Source organism: Pelophylax lessonae (genome assembly GCF_965119305.1).
Source record: "Pelophylax lessonae genome assembly, chromosome: 2".
Taxonomy (NCBI): Eukaryota; Metazoa; Chordata; class Amphibia; order Anura; family Ranidae; genus Pelophylax; species Pelophylax lessonae.
In genome coordinates, this window is record NC_138769.1 from 406,948,796 (window position 1) to 406,974,386 (window position 25,591).

Sequence of the window (25,591 nt, forward strand, 5' to 3'; positions counted from 1 at the left end):
TATCATCTTTAATTGTACAAAACTAACTTTAGAATGACTTTTAAGATTTAGCTAAAAGAAACTAATACTAAATTAAAGAAAAAAATAGATTAATGTATGCATAAAAAAAGTCTACAGGTTCAGCTTCTCAGAGAGGAAAAATACCTGCACTGGGAGGAGCTATGTGGTGCTTTACTTAGAGCAACTCTTGCCATTCCCATGCTATGCCATCTGACAGTACTATGTTTACAGCTGTTGTACGGTATACTTTGCACCCTGTCATGGTATTCCAGCAATTCCTAGATAGCATTTGTGAACCTAGGTGTAAAAATTAATGCTATTGCAGTGAGCTGTCAACCAGGAGAAAAAAATGATTCCAACCAATTGGCAATGGAGGTTTGATATCCTTGCATCTGGTTAGACTTACTATACAGACATACTCTGTGCAATCCTCCAACATCTAAAGCAAAGTCATATTAACACAGAGTTTCACAGCTGCTGTCTAGAGATAGTTTGTGCCATGACAGTAAAGAGTGTGCAATGAAGAGCTTTCAACGCCTACTATGTACAGGTTATGTTAGATGGGTCAGAAAGAGCATTAGCAAGAGCAGCTTTAAAGCTGAATTACAAGCAGATATACCAAATTAGCTCTGTAATCATTAATACATGTTGTACGTCATGAAACATGCTGTTTTTTTTTTTTTTTTTTTCAAATACAATTTAACTTTGTTTCACTTTTTTGCAGATTCAATAGAGCTCAGATTGGGACAGGGACTAATTATTTAGCACATTGATAGCAGGAGATAGCAGATCACCAGAGAGATAAGATCGCCAGACTGAGGCTTCTACTTTCACTGTCCAAACACTGGCTGGATAAAGGACATTAACTGTAAGTTTAATTTAAATCCAGTAAAGAAAAAAATCAGCTCATATCCTGTCCTGCACTGTGTATATCTAAGAACTAAATAGGCAGAAATACGAAAGCTTAAAAAAAGATTATTTATTGTAGCCATTACATCTAAGGAATTATTAACTGCAATACTGTATATTACAATTTTGTTTATGGGTTTAGACACACTTTAAGGTTTTTCTCTACATTGGTTTCATATGCATAAACCCACTATGTACATCAGCATAACAGCATTCCAGCTTGAAAAGGAAATGTAATCATCACAATGCGCTTTGACCATGAAAAATACTACAAACATGGATTAAAGTATTGGACTTGATTACCTCTATATGTCTCAGAGATTCAAACAAGGACACAGTGCTGCCCCTGCCTGTCTTCTTTGGCAAGTGAAAACCACGATCAGACTGTTTGCTTAGCCTCCTGCTACCTTTTCCTGTTGTCAGGTTTCGGCCAATGTCTCCCTTAGTGTAGTGACTACCAGACACTGAACTTGCAAGTTCCTAAATGAAGCACATTTATAGAGAAATATTACGTACATAATAGCATTGACTTGCATTCCAGCCAGGACAAAGTAGCAAATTGTTCTATTGCTCTAGTCATCTAAAAATGATATATTGCGCTAAAGTATTAACTTCTGTGGACATCTAAGAAGTTTCAAATTGCTAGTTTCAATAACAATTCTGTATTTCAGAGGCATAGAATTTTGCTGCCACTACAATGAAGATTAGGAATCAAGAATCTTCCACAACATCTTCGTATGTATAGGTTAAAAACCATAGAAAACTCTTCAACATGAATGACAATATATCACGCTTGTTATAAAAAATGCCCCACTTACCAATGAAGCATAGGTGCTACATGAATACAAAAGAGGAATAGACAAGATTTCAACGTGTTTTTTTAGATAGATAAAGAAAACTTAGAGATAGCTAAATAGATAGAGAGATAGCTAAATAGATAGAGAGATCGAGGGATAAATAAATAGATAGAGAGATAGCTAAATAGAGAGATAGCTAAATAGAGAGATAGCTAAATAGACAGAAAGATAGAGGGATAAATAAATAGAGAGATAGATAGATAGATAGATAGATAGATAGATAGATAGATAGATAGATAGATAGATAGATAGATAGATAGATAGATAGATAGATAGATAGATAGATAGATAGATAGATAGATAGATAGATAGATAGATAGATAGATAGATAGATAGATAGATAGATAGATAGATAGATAGATAGATAGATAGATAGATAGATAGATAGATAGATAGATAGAGAGATAGATAGATAGAGAGATAGATAGAGAGATAGATAGATAGATAGATAGATAGATAGATAGATAGATAGATAGATAGATAGATAGATAGATAGATAGATAGATAGATAGATAGACAGATAGATAAATAGACAGAGAGATAGAGGGATAAATAAATAGATAGAGAGATAGCTAAATAGATAGAGAGATAGATAAATAGACAGAGAGATAGAGGGATAAATAGATAGAGAGATAGCTAAATAGACAGAGAGATAGAGGGATAAATAAATAGATAGAGAGATAGAGAAATAGATAGAGAGATAGAGAAATAGACAGAGAGATAGAGGGATAGATAGATAGATAGATAGATAGATAGATAGATAGATAGATAGATAGATAGATAGATAGATAGATAGATAGATAGATAGATAGATAGATAGATAGATAGATAGATAGATAGATAGATAGATAGATAGATAGATAGATAGATAGATAGATAGATAGATAGATAGATAGATAGATAGATAGATAGATAGATAGATAGATAGATAGAGAGATAGAGGGATAAATAAATAGATAGAGAGATAGATAGATAAATAGATAGATAGAGAGATAGATAAATAGATAGAACGATAGATAGAGGGATAGATAAATAGATAGAGAGATAGATAAAATAGACAGATAGATAAATAGATAGATACAGAGACAGATAAATAGATCGGGAGATAGAGAGAAAGATAATTACATAGAGAGATAGATAAATAGACAGGGAGATAAATAAATAGATAGAGAAATAAGAGAAATAGATATATAGATAGAGAGATAGATAAATAGATAGAGAGATAGATTAACCATTTGCCGAGCAGCCACCGCAGTTATACGGCGGCAGGTCAGCAGGTTCCCGCGAATCGCCGTACCTGTACTGCGGTTTGCGAAAGCGATCCTGGGGGCGCATGGGCACTCACCGGCGGGGAAGCAGATCCACGGGGCCGGTGGTCGCGATTGCCGACGGGCACCCACGATCGCTCCCCGTGGAGAAAGAACGGCAGTCTGCTGTTGTAAACACAGCAGACCGTTGTTGTCTCTGGAATCAATACAGAGCTCATGTGTTCCTCCTATTTAGGAACACAGGTCCCTGTATTAATTTCACAAGCCCCAGCCCCAGTTAGAAAACACCCCCTAGGCTCACATGTAATCCTTTGATCGCCCCTGGGTTAACCCCTTCCCTTCCAGTGTCATTACAGTAACAGTGCATATTTTTAGCACTGATTACTATAGTAATGTCTCTGATCCCCCCCCCCCCCAAAAGTGTCAAAAATGTCAGTTAGGGGCCTGATCTGTCCGCTGCAATGTCACAGTCCCGCTAAAAATCGCTGATCGCCACCATTACTAGTAAAAAAAAAAATTCATAAAAATTAGATAAATCTTTCCCCTAGATTGTAGATGCGATAACTCAAAATATGCTTATTGTGATTTTTTTTTTTTACCAAAAATATGTTGCAGAACACAAATTGGCCTAAATGATGAAAAAAAATAGATTTTTAATTTTTTTTTTTTTTTTTTGGAAATTTTATATAGCAGAAAGTAAAAAAATATTGTTTTATTTTTGTTTTTTTGTTTTTTTAAAATTGTCACTGTTTTTTGTTTATAGTGCAAAAAATAAAAACCGCAGAGGTGATTAAATACCACCAAAAGAAAGCTCTATTTATGGGAACATAGGACATCAATTTTAGTTGGGTGCAGCATCGCACGACCGTGCAATTGTCCGTTAAAGTAACGCAGTGCAGAATCACAAAAAATGGCCTGGTCATTAAGGGGGCAAATCTTCCAGTCCAGAAGTGGTTGATTAGATAGATAGATAGATAGATAGATAGATAGATAGATAGATAGATAGATAGATAGATAGATAGATAGATAGATAGATAGATAGATAGATAGATAGATAGATAGATAGATAGATAGATAGATAGATAGATAGATAGATAGATAGATAGATAGATAGATAGATAGATAGATAGATAGATAGATAGATAGATAGATAGATAGATAGATAGATAGATAGATAGATAGATAGATAGATAGATAGATAGATAGATAGATAGATAGATAGATAGATAGATGTTTCTTTGTGATATCAGTACCATAACACTCCAGGGAAATTAGTGTGATTTCTCTCAAAAGGCAATCTGTGGATAAAAATACTCCTCATCAATTTGCCTTGAATGATATCTGTTCTCAATCCATAATGATTCTGTGTTAGGGTATAATTATGCACCCACTGGGCAATCACACATGTTTTATGTGTGCTTTCCTATATGTTATACATTTTCCATTTAAAAAAAGAAGGCAGTAATATAGCACTCATTTGATAGGGTTAGATGTTAAATATTTTCTAGTAGCTAACTTAAGTGTATTGCATTGCCTTATTTCTATATCTACAGTTTTCATTGTAAAGCTTATTGTATATCCTGCCCAGTATATACATATACTGTATGAAGAAGTCTTTCCTATATCACTGAGCTCCTCTGTCTTAGCAGAAAATACATATTCTCAACACCACTAGCAGCTAGTCTAAGGCCTCTTTCACACTTGTGTCATCCGCTCCATATGTCCGCATATCATCCCATCCGTTTGCGGATGATATAAGGACATAATGTATGTCTATGGGGATTGCGGATGTCAGCGGATGACACCGCTGACATCCGATTTTGCATCCGTTCCATTTTTTAAACTGAAGAAAAATAGGGTTCTGTTCCGTTCCAAAAAACGGAACAGAACTGAAAGGATGCAAATCGGATGTCAGCGGATGGTCAACCTGCTGACATCTGCAATCCCATTGACATGCATTATGTCCGTAAATCATCCGCAAACGGATGGGGTGATATACGGACATACGGAACGGCTGTGTGAAAGAGGCCTAAGTGTGTCAAATTATTAATATTATACACTGCTCAAAAAAATTAAAGGAACACATTTTTAATCAGAGTAGATCATCAAGTCATTTAAACTCCTGGGATATTGATCTGGTATGTTAAGTAGCAGAGGGGGTTGTTAAGCAGTATCAGATCCTTTGGTGTTAATGAAATTAACAACAGGTGCACTAGTTGGGCAACAAAGAGATGACCTCCCAAACAGGAATTATTTCACAGGTGGAGGCCACTCATTTTTTTTTTCCCCTTCTTATCTTTTCTGACTTTTTTTCCACTAGTTTTGCATTTGGATAGGGTCAGTGCCAATACTGGTAGCATGTGGACCCTATAGAGGTGGAACAGGCAGTCCAACTCCTCCAAGATGGCACATCAATACGTGCCATTGCCAGAAGATTTGCTGTGTCTCCCAGCAAGAACATGGAGGAGATTCCAGGAGACAGGCAGTTACTCTAGGAGAGCTGGGCAGGGCCCTCATCAGAAGGGCCAGTATCTGCTCCTTTGTGCAAATTGGAACAGGATGAGTACTACCAGAGCCCTACATGACCTCCAGCAGGCCACTGGTGTGAATGTCTTTGACCAAACAATCAGAAACAGACTTCATGAGGGTGACCTGACATTCACTACTGGCCCTGTGCTCATTGCTCGGCACTATGGAGCTCGATTGGCATTTGCCATTGAACACCAGAATTGGCAGGTCTGCCACTGGCACCCTGTGCTTTTCATAGATGAGAGCAGGTTCACCCTGAGCACATGTGACAGACGTTAAAGGATCTGGAAAAGCTGTGGAGAATGTTATGCTGCCTGTAATATCGGTTAGCATGACCGGTTTGATGGTAGGTCAGTGATGGTCTGGGGGGCATATCAATAGAGGGTCACACAGACCTCTACAGGCTAGACAATGGCACCCTGACTGCCATTAGGTATCAGCAGGGCCGGTGCAAGGATTTTTGGCGCCCTAGGCAAAATAAAAATTGCCGCCCCCCCAAAAGCACAAAAAGCCATAATGTAAAATAAAGTGCAAATTTTAATAGTTTAATACATAAACATACACTGCCATATGCGATACGCTGGGGTGTCAATTAAAAGTTAACGACACCCCCAGATCAGATCGCATATCACAGTGCGATCTGCAAGTTCGCACAGAATCAGATCGCACTAGTGTGAACCACTATGCGATCCGATTCTGCTGTGGATAAAAAAATGGTCATGTGCGTGTTGGGTGCAGATGCGGTGCGAATTCAGCCATACAAATTGTATGGCTGAAATTTGCACCGCACAGAGATCGCATGTAATTTAGGAGCAGTGTGCTCTGAATTACATGCGATCTCTGTGATTGCACAAATGTGAACCGGCCCTGGCACAGGACCCTTTTTTTCAGCCGCATCAGGATCGAATCGCACAGTGGTTCACACTTGTGCGATCCGATCCTGTGCGAACTGTCAGATCGCACTGCGATATGCGATCAAACTGGGGGTGTTGTTAACATTTAATTGACACCCCCTGCGTATCGCATATGGCAGTGTGAGGCTTGGTTCACACTTGTGCGATGCAGGAAGGCTGCGAATTCGCAGCCTGTTCCCGCATCGCATCCGCACATCTGGCAGTTCATCGCACTGCCATATGCGATACACAGGGGGTGTCAATTAAATGTTAACGACACCCCCAGTTTGATCGTATATCGCAGTGCGATCTGACAGTGCGCACAGGATCGGATCGCACAAGTGTGAACCACTGTGCGATCCGATCCTGATGCGGCTGAAAAAAAGGGGCATGTGCGTGTTGGGTGCGGATGCAGTGCGAATTTCAGCCATACAAAGTGTATGGCTGAATTCACATCCGCACATGAGATTGCAGAATACAAATAGGGAGCGCAAGACAAGAGAAGTAGAGAAGATTTAAAAACAGCCCCAATAAAACAATTATACTTCATCCCAAGGATAAATCTTATGTAATGTTACCCCTCTCTCCCTCACTGAATATACTAATTGCAAATGCCCATTTTCACTCACCATAAAACTTGTTTTTGTGTGTTCCAAATGGCACCAGCACGGCAGCACCAGGTCGGACCTGGACAGGTCCTCTTCTCCTGGCTGGATCTTCTTCCTTCTTCCTGGATGGATCTGGGGTCTGGGGACTGGTGTCGGTCTGGGGACGGCCGGGTCCTTCTTGCGCAGTGCCAGCGCTGATTCAAAATGGTCCTTCCCGCTCCTGGATGCAATGCGCCCGCCCGGTCTCCTCCCCCGGGTGACGTCATCGGCAAGGCAGGGGGAACCTCGTAGTGCGCATGTGCGGCCACTGATGCAAAGCCTTCAGACGCTGAAGGCTGGAGCCAGCCAGGAGACCTACGTCACGCACTGCCTGTCACACACACAGTCTGTGTGACACAGAGACATGATGATTGAGCCGAGCGAGCCGAGGGCGCTGCCGCCCGCCGAGGCTGAGCCGATACACAACACAAGGTGGTTTACAGTGGTTAGCAGCACAGCAAGAGGGGCGCTGCGCAGCCCGGCCGGCATACAGTCATTGCGGACAGTGCAACAAGTAGGATGCTGGCGCCCCCTGCTGAGTGGCGCCCTAGGCGACTGCCTGGGTCGCCTTACAGGTAGCGCCGGCCCTGGGTATCAGAATGAAATCCTTGGACCCATTAAAGACCCTACGCTGGTGCAGTGGGTTCTGGGTTCCTCCTGGTACATGACAATATCAGGCCTTATGTGGTGAGAGTTTGAAGCCAGTTCCTGGAGGATGAAGGAATTGATACCATTGAATGGCCCCCACGCTCATCTGACCTAAAACCAATAGAACACCTATGGGACATTATGTTTTGGGCCATCGGATGCCGCCAGGTTGCACCTTAATCTGTTCAGGAGCTCAGTGATGCCCTGGTCCAGATCTGGGAGGAAATACCCCAGGACACCATCCGTTGTCTCATTAGTAGCATGACCCAACATTGTCAGGCATGCATACAAGCACGTGGGGGCTATACAAACTACTGAGTACCATTTTAAGTTGCTGCAATGAACTTTCAGCAAAATGCACCAGCCTGCTGCATAATTATTTCACTTTGATTTTCGGGGTGTCTTTGAATTCAGCCCTCTGTAGGTTGATAATTTTCATTTACATCAAACAATGTCACATCCTTTCATTCCTAACACGTTACCCAGTCTATATCAGTATAGATATCCAGCATTAGGTTTTTCCCCATTAAGATCCGATATGTTTTCGAATTGTCCCTTTAATTTTTTTGAGCAGTGTATGATGCTATAGGACCTGGCTAACAGAGTTTTGCCTACAACTATTAAAATGGTTAAAAGAGAGGTAAATGGTGCTGCCTAGTATAGCAGGTAAATATGGCAGGTATAATATAGGTATAGGGGGATGGCTCAACTCTACTAGTTCAGCAGGTGTAATCACAGAGTTCAAAATTAGATTTCATAATCACCATTAAAACTCATAAACACATATGCATCATAAACATATATCCATAATATTAGTGAAAATTAAATATACATAAAGTGACTCTGTGACAAGTGTTGGTGAGGTGATAGTGAACGTCACCAAAAAATATAATCTCAAACTCATTAAAGTGTTCCAGTGCCTATGCAAAAAAAGAAATGCCAGAAAATATGAATAAACCCCAAAAGAAATGTGTGGGGTAAAAGAAATGTAAAGTGATGAATAAAAGTCAGGTGATCAATAAACAATTAATAGTTGCAGAAGAATTTTTTGCGATTATACCAAAATCGCATCAGCAAAAAATTAAAATAAAGAAAATGCAAATTGCACATAAAAAGTGCTAAAAAGTGACTATAACCGATAAATAAGCCCAAATTGGGCATGAGAAATAAGGTGCTGAAGGTAGAGGTAGATATAGAGTGCTTATTGGAAAAAAAAATGAAATTATAATATGGACACGTCCATAAGCAATTAAGTGCTGCAAGAAATTAATAGTGAATGCAATTTATGGTCCAAAAATCGCATAAAAATCAGGTACAATAAAAATATTTAAATCCAAGTCGCGCAACAAAAAACGCTCAGGGTGAAGTGTTCAAAACGCATACAAATGAAATGCAATTTCTGAACATGGATTGTATATAATATTGTTCTTAAATAGTCCCAAAATGGCACATATAAGTTGCTCAAGTGCAAAGAAAAAAACGTTGTGACTTCGTGTTTTGCCTACAACTATTGCCTAGTTTTCCAGTTTAGCATCACAGTTCATTTTCTTTCTTACAGCCATCATTAACTAATGATGGTTTAGGACAGTGGCTCTTTTTTTTACTAGCACCAAACAATCCAATGTTGGTTCTCTAAAATGAAATTATGATACCATGTACACACAAAATGTTACAATGTATACTATATGTGTTATATAAGATTTTGCTAGATGCAGCTAAAATACATGGTTGCAACAGCCTTTGCAAGAAAACATTATGAGTACTGTGGGGAATGGAGTTTGCAAAATAACTGTTTTTATAGTAATATTATTACTGTATGCTGACTATTATTCCTAGAATTTTTTCTCTCACTCTAAAAAGAACTCTGATGATAAGCACACAGTTTAAGATGATTTACAAACAGATTACTACTGTAGGTTAATGAGGCACCATGGGATTTCTTGAACATATTCAAACAATTTCCAATCAATGTATTTTAGGCAGAGATGAATTCCTTTATCATTCCTTGAATAAAAAAGTCCAATCAAAAAGACAGACTCGAGAAGCAAAGTTTAACAATAATGAAGATACATAGCTACATGATAAGGTTGTTAGACTACAGCAAGAATCTAACTTTTAACTTTTCATACAGAAAATACAGTTGCAATAATAACTTTGTGAGCTACCTATGTTTCTACATGACTGGCTCCTAACACATGGTTTGATAAAACCCAGTTTTTTGCATGAATGGCACCTAAAACATTGTCTGTTCATAATATAAGTACAAAATAATAAATACGATTTTTTTCAATATGCAAAATAACAGTTTACACTATCAAACTTTCATTGAACAAATGGAAACAATAAAGGTCAAGATCTCAAAAGCATGTCAATACTAGGGTTTCAACTTCTTGAAAAGAATATAATTTGACTTAGTTATTGCAATCAATGAGATTCCATTAATGTGTGGATTGAAGATGTACTACCACAAAGGTTTGCTTACCAGCATAATCTATTCTTTTCAGTAAAAATCTGATCATAAGAACTAACTCCTGCTCAAAAGACATTACAGAAGATGAGATATAGAACATTTTTAGAAAGCTTGTAAAGGCTACAAATAGGCTCTATAGATCTGGTTGATCAACAGTCCACAGTAAGGATAAATTGTCTACAAGTTGAGAAAATAAAGTACTGTCACTACTTTCCCTGTGAGTTGGCATCCTAAAAAGATCATGGCTTGAGTGTATTTTGCAATGTTGAAGTAAGTAAAAAAGAGCTTTTATATATACAGTATATTATTGTTGCTTAGTTGAAGTTTAGACAGGAAAAGGAGGTTAAAGGAGCATAGGTTTGGTCATAATAGCTAATATGCAAGAAATGTAGTTATAAGGTATAAGTCCGTAGTAAGTTCAAAAATGTCCAAGGCACTAGGGCAGGCTTCTTGATGGAGTTTAGCAGACTCTAGATACATACAGACAAAAACAAAAGCAGAGAAGCCTCTAAGCGCAGTAGGACGGTGTATTTAATAAACCCCACAACAGGGCTACTTACAATAAATAGGAAAAAACAGGCACATCAATAAAAGAAGGTCCGCAATGCCAATTGGAGCGTGGCGCGGGAGCTGCTGGTACCGCCAGGTGGAATTTGACAGGAGTCTCCGTGTGGAGAGGAGGCCAGCCGAAGTCCTTCCTGAAGCGGGTGGAGCACAGCGTTGAACACAGCCAGGCTTGAAAAGGGAGCGTGTATGCTCCAAAATGCATTGCATTCTGGTCCTGAGCCCTGCCTGCATCATCCTGCTCCTGGCTGTGTTCCAGGCTGTGCTCCACCATCTTCAGGAAGGACTTCGGCTGGCCTTCTCCTCCACTCGGGGACTCCTGTTACATTTCACCTGATAGTACCAGCAGCTCCCGTGGTCTGCTGCAACTGTCATTCCTGACCTACACTTATTGATGTGTCTGTTTTTTACCTATCTATTGTAAGTAGCCCTGTTTTGGGGTTTATTAAAATAAACCTTCCTACTGGACTTAGAGGCGCTTCTCTGCTTTTGTAGTTGAAGATAAGAGCATTTCTTATACAGCAGTAATGGCATCCCAGACATTTTGGAACTACATTTCTCATGATGCTCAATTACACTGCAGAGTGCATGAGCATTATGGGAAATGTAGTTCCAAAACATCTGGGGTGCCAAGGTTCGTCATCACTGGTATACAGAAATCAAGGCAATTCCAAAGGGCCAACAATATATTTTTTAAGTTATATAATGAAATTAAAATGGATGAAGCATGCATTGCTGCAATAAACTACAACTAAAGGTTCCTGTATGACAGGCACCAAATCCAGGAGTTATTTGATACCAAGTCCTTCTTCACTTGTGTCTCACATGCTCCCCTTCCCAAACACTTCAGCTCACAGTGGGAGGGTTTCATCAACAGAGATAGTGATGTGAATCCAGAAAGCAGTGGGCAGGACTATATGTGGCCAGGTGCTGATTGACAAGCTTCAGGCTTGTTAATCAGCAGTGACAATGATGATAGCCACATCCTGTGCCACATTTTCTCCTCCCACAGCAGAGTGACAACTGAATTCAGGAGCAGGGCAGCTTCATTGCCAAACCATCATTAGGAAGCTACATTAGGTTGACTTTTATGAAAATCTCAACATTTTTGCGGAACTTTGTGTATACAAGGGGGACTGCAAGAAAACTATATACAGCATATATTTCTTTTAAGGGAGGCCATGGTCCTACTTTAAAATATAACTGCATTTATTTGAAAACATGCATTCACCATTTTACTGGTCACAAGGTCTCAGCTTGGGGGGGAATAACATTTAAGGCAAGCTGACCATGCAGTGACCGTGACTGAGCTGTGTTATTTCTTATTGGCAGAAAACTTCTAACTAATGTATTGGTCATGGTGATCAGCCACCATAGGAATCAAAAATATCCATTACATTGGAAAAAGCATGATAATTATCATATTGTATATCCTTTTAATGTACATGTACGTTTTAAATTTGTGGTTTCCAAAGTGCCTGGCAAGTGCCTGGGAAGGTGGCCTGTGAGATTGTAGATTAGTATGTGCTGACTAGGTCTAGAATCCAAAGTGCTCCACATGGATACATTTAAAGACTAACACAAGTACAAAAAAGTGCTTGCATTTGAGCATATTATTATTAAGTATTATTAAATACCTATGCCTACCTTATCCAGAGAAATCAATGGCTTCCCTGGTGACATGGGCCCCTACAGAGTATGCTGTGAATAGTTTACAAAAAATTGAATATAGTGTTAACAACACCAGCACTATCTATGAGGCCATTCTTCTTTATAGATAGGATTCTTTTTTTTTTTGGTGGGACATGCAAATGCAAAGGTGTAAATGTATGTGCTGGGTTTTCAATATCTGTAACCTACAGTCTAAAAAAAATCAGTGGAACGCATGTAATTCTAAAATAATAAACTAAAATACTCCTAATCATGAGATTATCATAACCTAATCTGGCCAATAAGTCCACAATTTATGGACATCAATGGATGTCAACAGGCAACCTAGGCCAAACTAAACTAGGGAAATTTGCAATCGGTTATTGCTTTCCCTGGGATAAGCTAACTTTGAAAGTGACTAACTATCTATCTCAAACTGCTCCAAAAGTACAAAATGAATGCTTGGATGATCTGAACATTCATGTTTATGTTATAATCTGAAAAAAATAACTGAGTAAAGGTAATTGTCAATGCACTGCCAAACCATCACATGTAATACTATACTAGTGTACATAAAAGTATCTTAAAGTACCTTTGCTTTTCCTTTAAAAGGGCCAACACCATCCGCAGAGATAATATTATATGTTTGTTGGTATGATGAGAATAAAAAAAACACGCTAAAACTTTTGTCACATCAAACATCTCCTAACTTCCTGAAATTGACAGCCCATGACGGCTAAACACATTGTGATTTGCAGTTTTTGTCTGTGCATTGCACAGGCTTGGTGCCCCTGTCAGAAGCCTTTATATGGTATCCACCATTAATTCTTGAAGGCCTTTAAAGATATTATCTCATAAGTGGAAGGACTATTTGAGCATATAATGCCATGTTTTTTCCTACTGTACATACCTCGTTTTCAGCTCTGGTTGATATGACTCTGCTGTGAGGGCCAAGATCAAATATTTTGCTCAGCCAGACCTCTTCACAATTCTTCAAAGAGCTTTCAGTTGTCAAATCTCTCATTGCCCGTTGCACTGTCATTCTCACATCTCCTGTGTGTTCTATGGAATCACAGATCACAATGAATTGGGTCAATGTAAAAAAAACATAGAAGATTCTTTAAGTTGTATCATTACAATTTCCACTGACAAATTCTTCCTTCATCGTGATTCTGTAATAATACATCAAGAAATATAAGCCTGCAGATAGAATCTGTTTTGACACCAGATACCTGTCTCAGAATCCTCTGATGTAAACAGCCATTCTCCAAATCTCAGGCTGCATACCTAGGCAATAAAGCTAAACTGTAAAGCTAAATTTGTTCAGCTGCACTGAAAGTGAATTTATTGCTTTGGAACTATTGTGAAGTCTAGGAGTCAGAGAACTGAAAGATTGTCCTTGTCTCAAGGAAAGATTAAATTTCAAGTGAAACTTTTGCTTTTAGGATTCACAAAATCAGCACAGACTACTGATCATGTTATGCATCAGCTACACAACTTTGCAAATAAACACTTAATGGAAGAAATCTGCTCAGTATGTTTGGTTGATGAATGGGAGTCCAATCAATTTCTCTATTGTTCCTGTTAGGAAATGGGACCTAGAAGCAAATTTTTGTGCCGTGTCCCCCATCATCAGCACTCCTGAGTTTTGCTGTCTCTCTTCTGACCTACAGTTCATCCTAATGTTCATCTGATCTGTACTCCTGATGTTCCACTGTGCTAGTTGCCAGATTACCACTCTTCTGTGATTGGTTAAGAAGTTTCGGTCAAGGATCATTCTCTCCTCTGTACTGCTCCTTTCATCCACCTCCAGCACCCCATCTGTGCTGTTTTTGTCATCTTTGTCAAGCCCATTCCCCTGTCCAGAGATAGATGTTTAACCATTTAAGAATCACATCCCATTAAAATGTTTTTGACTATTTCCAAAGCCCTCACCCTATATTGCTTCATTTGTTCTTCCCCAGTCCCCGCTGTACTACTTTGTTGTCCTTGCCCAGTACCTCACTCTGTAGGGCAACGTTTGAACTCCTTCAGTGCCCTCACCCCATATTGCCCCACTTTTCTTTGTCTACCTCCAGTACCCTCTCTGTACTGCTCCCTCTTATCTCTCTTCAGTGCCCCAATATAATCCTCTTGTTCCAGTTTCTTGCCTCTTGTTTCAATTTCTCTCTGTTGCTCATCTCTTCCAGCGCTACTGTATCTTGCTTCTTTTGCTTCCCTTCAGCACTGCTCTGTACAACACCCATCTCCAGCACTCCTTTGTCTGTCCCTGTGTGGTATTATGTGTTAGGCTAAGTCTGGGATCACACCAACTCCAATTTTTTAAACTACGCCCAAAAAAAACACAATATTCTGGCCACACCCCTATATTGTCCTAGTAATGTATTTGTCACAGAGTCTGGCCTCTCCAGACTTTAAGCCAGCCCTGCCTATCAGTCATATTCCTATAAAATCAGGATATTGGTTTTAGTAATTATTAAATATAATCAATTAACATTTTTGACTAATTTTACAGCACTTGGAGACCAAATAACATTCTCTTGATTCATGAGAATTTACTGACAGCACAGCCCATGTAGAATAAACAAACGCACCATAGAAAGTTATCTCTTTCTGGTTTATATCTGCCCAATCATGAAAATCGAATGAGGGACCACGGGCAAGAACTTAAAATCCTAATTCATGATCATTTACCTTACCAGGTAGGTGGACAGTATTTTGTCAGTAGAAATGATTTACATTTTTTTGTTATTGCATCAAAGTTTATTAAATATCATATCTATGTTACATTACATATAGAAGATGCTTAGGGGAGTTCTTATTTCATTAACATACTTTGTAAGTCCATTGCTAGTAAGTCACCCAAGGTCATGGCTTTTAGGCTTTCTGCAGTTACACGGAGCATTCCTCCTGTTTGACGAACAAGTTGTTTCCAGTGCCTTGTCCTCATTGCAGTGTTGCTGAGGTCTTCTATCAGTGGCAAGGTCAACTGCAATAAGAAAATCAAAGACTGTAAATGTGTCCAAGAATGCTTAAAACAGATGTGATCTTTCAAAATCACAACCTATTTATATGAGAAATTAACAAATCACAATATAAATCATTTTAAACAAAACAACCCCTATAATATATATGAACACAAATAGGTTTCCTAAGCTTACTAGAACTAAATAAAAGTGTTTTACTGAAAAAAAATATATGAAATAGGTAAGGATAAAAAGTACTAATTTAGGACACATTTTCTCTAGATTTCTAGCATGACATTATCAAAAACACAGCTCTAGCTTTGTTTTCTAATACTGCATCCCATAATCTAGTATTTCAGCCTTTATCATTTTCTAATGCTTGGCCAAACTAAATTACTATACATACGCCATGTGCATATGATACTTTATAAACAAATTTGACTTACATTCATAACATTCACAGCTTCCAGCACCTGCCTATAAACATCCCATTCCTGGACCTCTCCAGGAAGGGATTGCAGATGGGCTAGCTGCTGTCTGGTCCTCTTATGCAATTCCTCTGTATCCATATTTTGCCATAGTTCCTTCTTCCAGATGTCTTGCTCTTTAAAGACTGAATCTACATGCTGCCACACAAGGTTCAGATTCTGCAACATCTCATCACAGCTATGGTAGATAAATGCAAGTGTATCAGTGAGATTAAATTCAGGTATTAGCTTAATATTAAATCTTGTCTATCTTAAAAAATAAAAGCAGCCCACACCCAAACTCTATATACAGGGTGTCTCATGAAGATCTTTACACACACTTAGAAGTTTGTAGTAGGAAATCATTGGCGGTAGACTTGCAAACCTGGATTGAGACAGTCTTTTGTAAGTACCCCTATACTAAGGTGTCATTTCTACATCCATGTTGTATACTTGGTATGTGTGCCAAGAACATCTTAGTTTATCCTTTGTTGGTACCATTTCAACCACAAGAAAATAAATACACAAATTCAGGTTTGCAACATGTATGCACTAGCAACAGCTTGTTTTCCTACAAATACAACTACAATACAAACATACAAGTCTACAGCCACATACTTGTTCAAAATGGAGAAGTCCACAACTGTTGTTTCAAGAAGCTCCTGCAGTTCCTTTAAGTCTTTAGCTTCTTTTTGCAAATATTGCAGTTGTGACGTAAATTTCTCTATGATGCCAAAGGCTTCCTGTGCTGTACATTCATACTTGTAGACTTCAGAATTTTCAATGTTAGAACCAAGAGTATCAAGTTTACGCTGAAATGTTTCTAAATCCTAAAATGAAATTTAAGATAATGTAAATAATATCTGCAGAGTAAACTACAACAATGAATAATTCAAGATTTTTTTTTTATTCGTATTATGCTGGAGTAGAGAGTTGTGGAATTGTAAATCAAAGTGTGTACATCACGTGCAGTATGTAGATTTAATTGGATATGTACAGTGTTTAATTCATGTTTTGGAAATGTCAGAATATCCTTTTGAGAATGTCTTGACTCTTGACCCTTAAACAGATGGGAAAAGGCCAGCCTTAGACACCCAAAATTCTCCCCAATGAGAATCTGGCTTGTCTTCTGGCAATAGAAGAAGGGTGTGCACATAAACTGGGAAAATTCTTTCTGTTTCTCTTGTGGGCCATGTACTGTACAACCACCCTTAGTTGCAGAATGTGTGTGAGGCATATGAAGACCTTGCCTATGCCTACTATTATAAGTAAAATATTGAGAAAGAAAAGGGTGCGCTGATTTAGTGAAAGGCTGCAACCAGATTGGGTGAAGTGTAAATGTTTAAAAGTGATGGTGCGCTTTTTAAAAATGAGAAATATATTAAACAATATATTATATATTACACACAATGTGAGTGTAATTACAGTGTATACCACAGTGATATTCAAACCAAGTGAATTATCAAACAAAAGTCCCAAACAATTCAACCTTGATGTTAATGAAACAAATAATCCATGTGAACTAAAGTCTAATAATTCTGAAGTGGTCAAAAAATAAATGAAAAAGGTGAAAAAGTGAAGGGTCCAAATAATAAATCTTATAGGTGATTGTGATGTTCCCTCCACCTGGTGAAATGCCTCCTTACCCGGCGGAAAGAAGGTAAGTGCCTGATTGTAGCTATTCCTATGAAAGTGAAGCCGATATCCCGTTTCCACCTACCACACGTGCACGCTCACACAGGTGACATAATTAATGCAAGCCTCTTACCAGATTGAAGAGACAAAACAGCCTCCAAAATGATAGATAGGACTGGGGCATTAAGATCCCTTAATGTTAGAGATGAATGGATGGCTCACACTTTCTCCCCTCTGCACAAACCACGGTAGCCTCTTAAATCCTTAGGTGATAATGTATGCTTCCCACGATGTTCCAGTGCACATGTAAAGCATAAATGGGACTAATAGTGCATTACCTTTAAAAACGGTTTTATTGAAAAACAATATTGCACTTACAGTTGGTTGAGCATAAACGAGCAGAAATTCTTTAAGTTAGCAGGCTGAGGATCTCTATTTGCCTCGGGTCCGGCTGCAGCACGGACCTCGAGTGACGCAATGGCGGCACGCCTCCCTACTGACACGTTTCCTCCAATAGGGCTTCAACTGAGATGGGATCTCCCATCTCAGTTGAAGCCCTATTGGAGGAAACACGTCAGGAGGGAGGCTTGCCGTCATTGCGTTTGGACCCTTCACTTTTTCACCTTTTTCATTTATTTTTTGACCACTTCAGAATGATTGAACTTTAGTTCACATGGATTATTTGTTTCATTAACATCAAGGTTGAATTGTTTGGGACTTTTGTTTGATAATTCACTTGATTTGAATATCACTGTGGTATACACTGTAATTACACTCACATTGTGTGTAATATATAATATATTGTTTAATATATTTCTCATTTTTGAAAAGCGCACCATCACTTTTAAACATAAGTAAAATATTGCCATGGAAAGTAGAAAGAAACACAAAACAGAGTGCATCCGATCATGCAGATAAAAAAACACATTTTAACAAATCAAAAATGGAAAAACCTTCACTTACACTTGGATCAGGACATATCATCTGGAATATTCCTCCAATGATAAACCAGGGCACACCAACAGATGCCAAATACACTCCTACTAGGAAGAGATATTAGCAGGGATGGTTACCTTTGAATTGGACACCTTCTGTCTCATTGTCACAGATCTCCAAGTCCAGCATCCAGCCCTCGCTCTGAAGAGAGTCATCTGTGGATTTCTTACATTTAGAACCATCCTGAGCACACAGAAGACTGAGTTGGGGGAGAATTATTTTTTGGGTGATCTCTCCTTTTGCTGTCTACTCAGTTAGAATGTCTACAGCATTTATTGGTGTAACCTCATTTTCCATTAGAGGGAAATTCCTTATGATTTGCTCTGACCAAGCCATTTTATTGTTAGTGCATTTTTACCATTCTTTTCAATTAAAAAGGTGTTTTTTAAATCTGTACAATCTGTTGCACTTTTTTGTGTTTCTTTTTTTGCATGCTTATGTGGCCTTTGGATATGTGCAGAGCTTGCAAGGACAAACAAATTTCCCGTGGTACTAGCGAAGCACAATACATCTAAAGTTTTTTTATTATTATAATGAGAAATTTTTTAAAGCTGACTCTTCAATGCAATATAATGGACAGGTTCTGAAGCTCAAATCTTTTACTGGCATATCAAAGTTTTTGTGCTATGGCAATGACAATATGAAAAAGCACAAATGCGGCTGTTCATTTTGTGGATATGCACGGTGATCTATCAACTTATTCATAATAACACCTATATTTATTACATTATATGCAAGAAATATGATCTATTATTTTCAACTTAGTTAAGACAACGTAATTCTCCTCAAGACATCAGCAGGCTATTATTATGTAATTTTCTGTGACACCGCTTAACCCACACAAAATAGAATATACATTTCATACACTGGATTACAAGCAACAGCTTCATTTTGAAGTACTCTCATAATTAAATTGAATTGACCTCTTCCAGCTATAGGTTTTGCATTAAAATAGTACCTAATTGTAAAAACCTTTAAGCTTCACTTAATAATCTTGACCCCTCAACCCTGTAAAGAAAGAAGTGTTGCTTTAGATACTTAACATGTAGGAGTGGAAACTGAATACAAAGACAAAAGATACAAATCTTTTCTGTTAAATTCACACTTCAATCTAGGACATCAGAGCATCAGATTTTGTTGCCTTCCAGCATCCAGCACAAAAATGCCCATCTCCTAATCCACAGGCCTAATATTTGAAGAACGTGGTCTTGCAAAGACAAGATGTTACAATAGCATGTGTATGGAATATTAGCTCCAAATAAAAAATATAACCAGATTTAGTTACCAAGTAAAATACATTTCCTTGAAAGAGTTTTTGTTGTACAAATGTGGATGGCCTTAAAAAAAAACAATTAGTAATATTCTTGAAACTGTGCAGAGCACTTTCTTACTAAAGCTACTCCAACTGTTTTTGATTTTTATTGCTCAGACAGAATGTGGAGGATATTTTGTTTCATAAAAAGTAATAGACATTTCATATACAGTATCTCACAAAAGTGAGTACGCCTCTCACATTTTTGTAAATATTTTATTATATCTTTTAATGTGACAACACTGAAGAAATTACACTTTGCTACAATGTAAAGTAGTGAGTGTACAGCTTGTATAACAGTGTAAATTTGCTGTCCCCTCAAAATAACTCAACACAGAGTCTTTAATGTCTAAACCGCTGGCAACAAAAGTGAATACACCCCTAAGTGAAAATTGGGCCTAAAGTGTTAATATTGTGTGTGGCCACCCTTATTTTCCAGCACTGTCTTAACCCTCTTGGGCAGGGAGTTCACCAGAGCTTCACAGGTTGCCACTGGAGTCCTGTTCCACTCCTCCGTGACGACATCATGGAGCTGGTGGATGTTAGAGACCTTGTGCTCCTCCACCTTCCATTTGAGGTTGCCCCACAGATGATCAATAGGGTTTAGGTCTGGAGACATGCTTGGCCAGGCCATAACCTTTACCCTCAGCTTCTTTAGCAAAGCAGTGGTCATCTTGGAGGTGTGTTTGGAGTTGTTATCTTGTTGGAATACTGCCCTGCAGCCCAGTCTCCAAAGGGGAGGGGATTATGCTCTACTTCAGTATGTCACAGTACATGTTGGCATTCATGGTTCCCTCAATGAATTGTAGCTCCCCAATGGCGGCAGCACTCATGCAGCCCCAGACAATGACACTCCCACCACCATGCTTGACTGTAGGCAAGACACACTTGTCTTTGTACTCCTCACCAGGATGCCACCACACACGCTTGACACCATCTGAACCAAGGCAGGAAAGGGATCATGCGCCCAGGTAATCAATGGTCATAGAACACAAACAAGAGAGTCAAAGCAAACTGCTGCCAATTAACTGCAGGTGATCCCACATCAAAAATAGGAAGGAAATGTATCAGCACAAGTTTTTATTACCCTCTTTAAATTAATAATTTTATCTATTATTCTAAAATATTAATACCTCACAGTGCCTCATGAATCTTTCACAATACTCATATCTAAAAAGCAGTGAAAAAAACATGTGCAAAACTCCCAATGTGCTCCTTCCACCGTATCCCCCAAACTTACTCACCAGGTGGGGTAGCTGGTCAAATTATACACTAACAAATGCGCCTTTTTATATACATTTTCCAGCAGGTTGGTTCTTATTCCAAAGAAGGGTCTTTCTCATCTTCCCATATAGGCATTCTCACAGGGATAGGTAATATTTTGAAAGAAAGGAAGAGCCGATATAGTGTAATTCCGTAAAAAAATCTTCACTTATTTATTAAAATATAGGCGTATACATTCACATTGTTCTGTGTCTACCCGACACGGAGGATAACAAACATTTGTCCCTCACTCCCAGTGCATAGCCAAGCCGCAAGTGTATGGCAGACATGTGCGGTACTGCTTGGCGTCCTTGCCCAGTCCTACTAGTTTTGTCACACGATGCCCTCATGGAGCGGTAGGGTGTCGCGTGACAAAACTAGTAGAGCGGGGCCAGGACACCGAGCACCACCACCATGGCACTGCCATGCAGTCGGAGTGAAGGATAAATGTTTATTATCCTCAGTGTCAGGTAGACACAGAACAATGTGAGTGTAAAAGTCTATATTTTAATAAATAAGTGAAGATTTTTTTTACGGATTTACACTATATCGGGTCTTCCTTTCTTTCAAAATTATACCCTTACCTATCCCTGTGAGAATGCCTGTATGGGAAGATGGGAAAGACCATCATTTGGAATAAGAACCAGCCTGCTCAAAATTGTATATAAAAATGCACACTTGCTGATTTATAATTTGACCAGCTACCCCATCTGATGAGTAAGTTTTTTTGGGGGATACGGTGGAAGGAGCACGTTGGGTGTTTTGCACATTTTTTTTCACAAAAGAAATTGTATCATTTGATAGACACTTTTTTGCACTTTTTTATATTCACTTGGGACTTTAAAGAAGATTGAATATTGTTTTTTTATTATTTTTATTGTTCATTTTTTTATTCTAGCATCTGATTTTGCACATGTTCTATATGAATTTATTAAATAATTAATTTTGTTTTTTTTATTTTCATTTATATTTATACTTTTATTGGTTTTGCTTATATTGCACAGATTATCTTTGGTATTTTTATATTTTGCACTAGCAATTTTTGATGACTATATTTATATTCAGTTTTTGATTACACTGCACAGATTTTGTTGCCCTAGCACTTTTTTTAAATGGCTATTTTTTGAAATAGCCAAATCTTGCACTGCTTTTTAGATATGAGTATTGTGAAAGATTTATGAGGCACTGTTAGGCATTAATACCATCTGAACCAATTAAGTTTATCTTGGTCTCATCAGACCACAGGACATGGTTCCAGTAATCCATGTCCTTAGTCTGCTTGTCTTCAGCAACCTGTTTGCGGGCTTTCTTGTCCATCATCTTTAGAAGAGGCTTCCTTCTGGGACGACAGCCATGCAGACCAATTTGATGCAGTGTGCGGCGTATGGTCTGAGCACTGACAGGCTGATCCCCCACCCCTTCAACCTCTGCAGCAATACTGGCAGCCCTCATACGTCTATTGCCCAAAAACAACCTCTGGAAATGATGCTGAGCATGTGCACTCAACTTCTTTGGTCGACCATGGCAAGGCCTGTTCTGAGTGGAACCTGTCCTGTTAAACCACTGTATGGTCTTGGCCACCATGCTGTAGCTCAGTTTCAGGGTATTGGCAATCTTTTTATAGAGAGACCAAAGGAATAAATATGTATTATAGAAAAATGTACCCCCTCTATACCATACAACCATAACAAAGCCAATTTTTCTTAGGTACATGTTAGTTAAATATACCAAATTTATATATTTTCAAAGAAATATTATCACCTCCATCAGCATCACCATTTTACTTTGTATAGCTACCTTGCCTAACTACACAAGTTTACCAGAAACATTATGGGCTTGGGTCATGAGTTATAATGTCACAAGTTTCTATACCAACAATGATTTAGGCAATGAAAGCTGAAAATAAATGTCACAAAGCTAAAAATAATTAGTATGGTTTACCTTAGTGAACTGAGCCTTATGTCTGGATTTACAAACATTTATGCTGTGAATTCTAATATTATGCTTCTGTAGTCACAACTCATTTAATTATGCATTAACCGGAAGTTGTGCTTACTGAAGAAACATTACCTTGGACACAATATCAGCCTCTTGTTGTATCCTTGGCCCCAAACGTTGTTTGGCAAGGGAAACTTTGGTCTTCATAGTGTTCCAGCGTGCTGGCATTGTCCTATAAAGTACTTCACATTCAGAGGGAAGAGTCATCTCATGCTTTCCTAAGAGGCTCACAGTCTTCTGTAAAACCGCAAACTGTACCTCCATTTCTGATTGTTTGGATGACACCTAGTATAATTCAGAAGCAATAGAGTTGCTTTAGAAAAAAAAAAACAGTAGGACAACTTGCTGTTTTAAGCAATAATTTAAACATCATCCTCATAAGAAACTCAATAATTCCTAAGTACAGATAATTACGCTGTCAACCACAGTGTAGGAATAGAGCATCAGAAGTTACATCTATGACAAATCAATGTTGGGTGCATACCTAGTCTAGGGCCCCATCAACTCTAAACTTTTCCACAAATATGTCATTCTATTATGTGCATTTGTGATAAATTGCTAAGCCAACATATCTCCTATTGAGAAATGGTAAATGCTTCTGATTCTGACAGGGTGGATTTGATTTAAATCAAGTCGATTTAAATCATGATTTTTAAAGAGCAACTGTCATCTCTGTCCCACAGCGGCTCCTCCTCTGACCTGCTGTTGACTCACCAACAGTCCCGTTCACTTTAATAGGGCGGCTGGTGATGTGGCACTGACACAACAAGGTGAGGCACGTGGCAGCAGCAGGTGAGTGGATGCCCGCTAACAGGCACTGCCATGATGGATCTGAGATGACAAGTGTTCTTTAAATGTAAGAACTTATTCTTGCTGGTAGTAAGAATTGTTAATATTTATAGGCAAAATGAAGGTTTCTTATTTAGAATAATAAGCTGTCGGGTTAATAAAACAGCGATATCAGAACCAATTCAATCATACAGTTTGTAGTGTAAATAGATTTGCAAAACAATGGGATAAAGGAATATTCCTGAACTGTTTTATCTCATGGTTACTGTGAAATTGTGTGGATGCATCAATGCAGTGCATGTTATCTTAGCTTGCAAAGCTTGGATTCATTGAATGAGTTTATCAAAAATGTAAATATTGCAGAATATACAGCCTCATGCTACATAACTAATCTCCATTTCATGCTGAATAAACTAAATTATTAATGTATCTTAAACAGAAAACTATTGTTAGATATATTTTTACTCCAAAAGAATTTTATTAAAAATACATTTGATTTAAAAAATAAATAAAAAATCCAATTAAATTTTAAAAAAATCTGCTTTAATTTTTTTAAAAATTAGATTTTTTTATGTTTTTGTTAAAAATCATTGATTTTTATGCACCCTGGATTATAACCATGTAATTGGCAATTCAAAGCAGGAAGGAAGGAGAATGAAGGAATGAAGGAATAAAGAAAAGGAAGAGAGGAAATAAGGAAGAAACAACAGAAGGAAGAAAAGAAAATATTGTGCATTTATAGGATGAAATAAATTCTAAAATTATCATTCTATATGACCTCTACATATATTTTCTATAATGGAAGTTGTGTGAAATGTTGATACTAACTGCCACAAGGAAAGAAGGAAGATTGGAAAAAAAGGACAGAAGGTGGGAAGGATTGGAGGCACAGATGGAGGAAGAATAGAAAGCATGTAAATTAGAGTGCAAAAAAATAGAGCATAATATTAAAATCAGCTTTAAATATAAACTCCTTCAGAACAATTCAATTGCAGAGCTTAGTAAAACTGTGAGCATTTTACTCAATACATGCATTTTACTCATTTTTACTTGTCAATACAAACTTTTTAAATAATATCAAAATACATTTCCCACAAAGAAGCTCTAGCTACAGTATCTCACAAAAGTGAGTACACCTCTCACATCTTTGTAAATATTTTATTATATATTTTCATGTGACAACACTGAAATTACACTTTGCTACAATGTAAAGTAGTGAGTGTACAGCTTGTATAACAGTGTAAACTTTCTGTCTCCTCAAAATAATTTAACACACAGCCCTTAATGTCAAAACTGCTGGCAACAAGTACACCCATAAGTTAAAATGTCCAAATTGGGCCCAAAGTGTCGATATTTTGTGTGACCACCAGTCTTTTCCAGCACTGCCTTAACCCTCTTGGGCATGGAGTTCACCAGAGATTCACAGGTTGCCACTGGAGCCCTCTTCCACTCCTGTATGATGACATCACGGAGCTGGTGGATGTGCTCCTCCACCTTCTGTTTGAGGTTGCCCCACAGATGCTCAATAGCGTTTTGTCTGGAGACATGCTTTCCCAGTCCATCACCCTTACCCTCAGCTTCTTTAGCAAGGCAGTGGTCATCGTGGAGCTGTGTTTGGGGTCGTTATCATGTTGGAATGCTGCCCTGCGGACCAATCTCTGAAGGGAGGGGATCATGCTCTGCTTCAGTAGGTCACAGTACATGTTGGCATTCATGGTTCCCTCAATGCA

At 38.3% G+C, this 25,591-nt stretch overlaps 1 protein-coding gene across 1 annotated transcript in view; it reads right to left on the minus strand.

The window, feature by feature from the left end:
- The window catches only part of LOC309548132 (uncharacterized protein), a 707,228-nt gene that overhangs the window by 589,189 nt on the left and 92,448 nt on the right, over window positions 1-25,591 (minus strand). Inside the window, exons 26-31 of the mRNA XM_082248097.1 lie at window positions 23,145-23,357; window positions 16,487-16,698; window positions 15,848-16,067; window positions 15,271-15,424; window positions 13,346-13,497; window positions 1,213-1,389 (exon numbers count right to left, since the gene is read on the minus strand). Coding sequence (XP_082104223.1) covers window positions 1,213-1,389; window positions 13,346-13,497; window positions 15,271-15,424; window positions 15,848-16,067; window positions 16,487-16,698; window positions 23,145-23,357 — 1,128 coding nt within the window. The remainder of the gene's footprint in view (window positions 1-1,212; window positions 1,390-13,345; window positions 13,498-15,270; window positions 15,425-15,847; window positions 16,068-16,486; window positions 16,699-23,144; window positions 23,358-25,591) is intronic.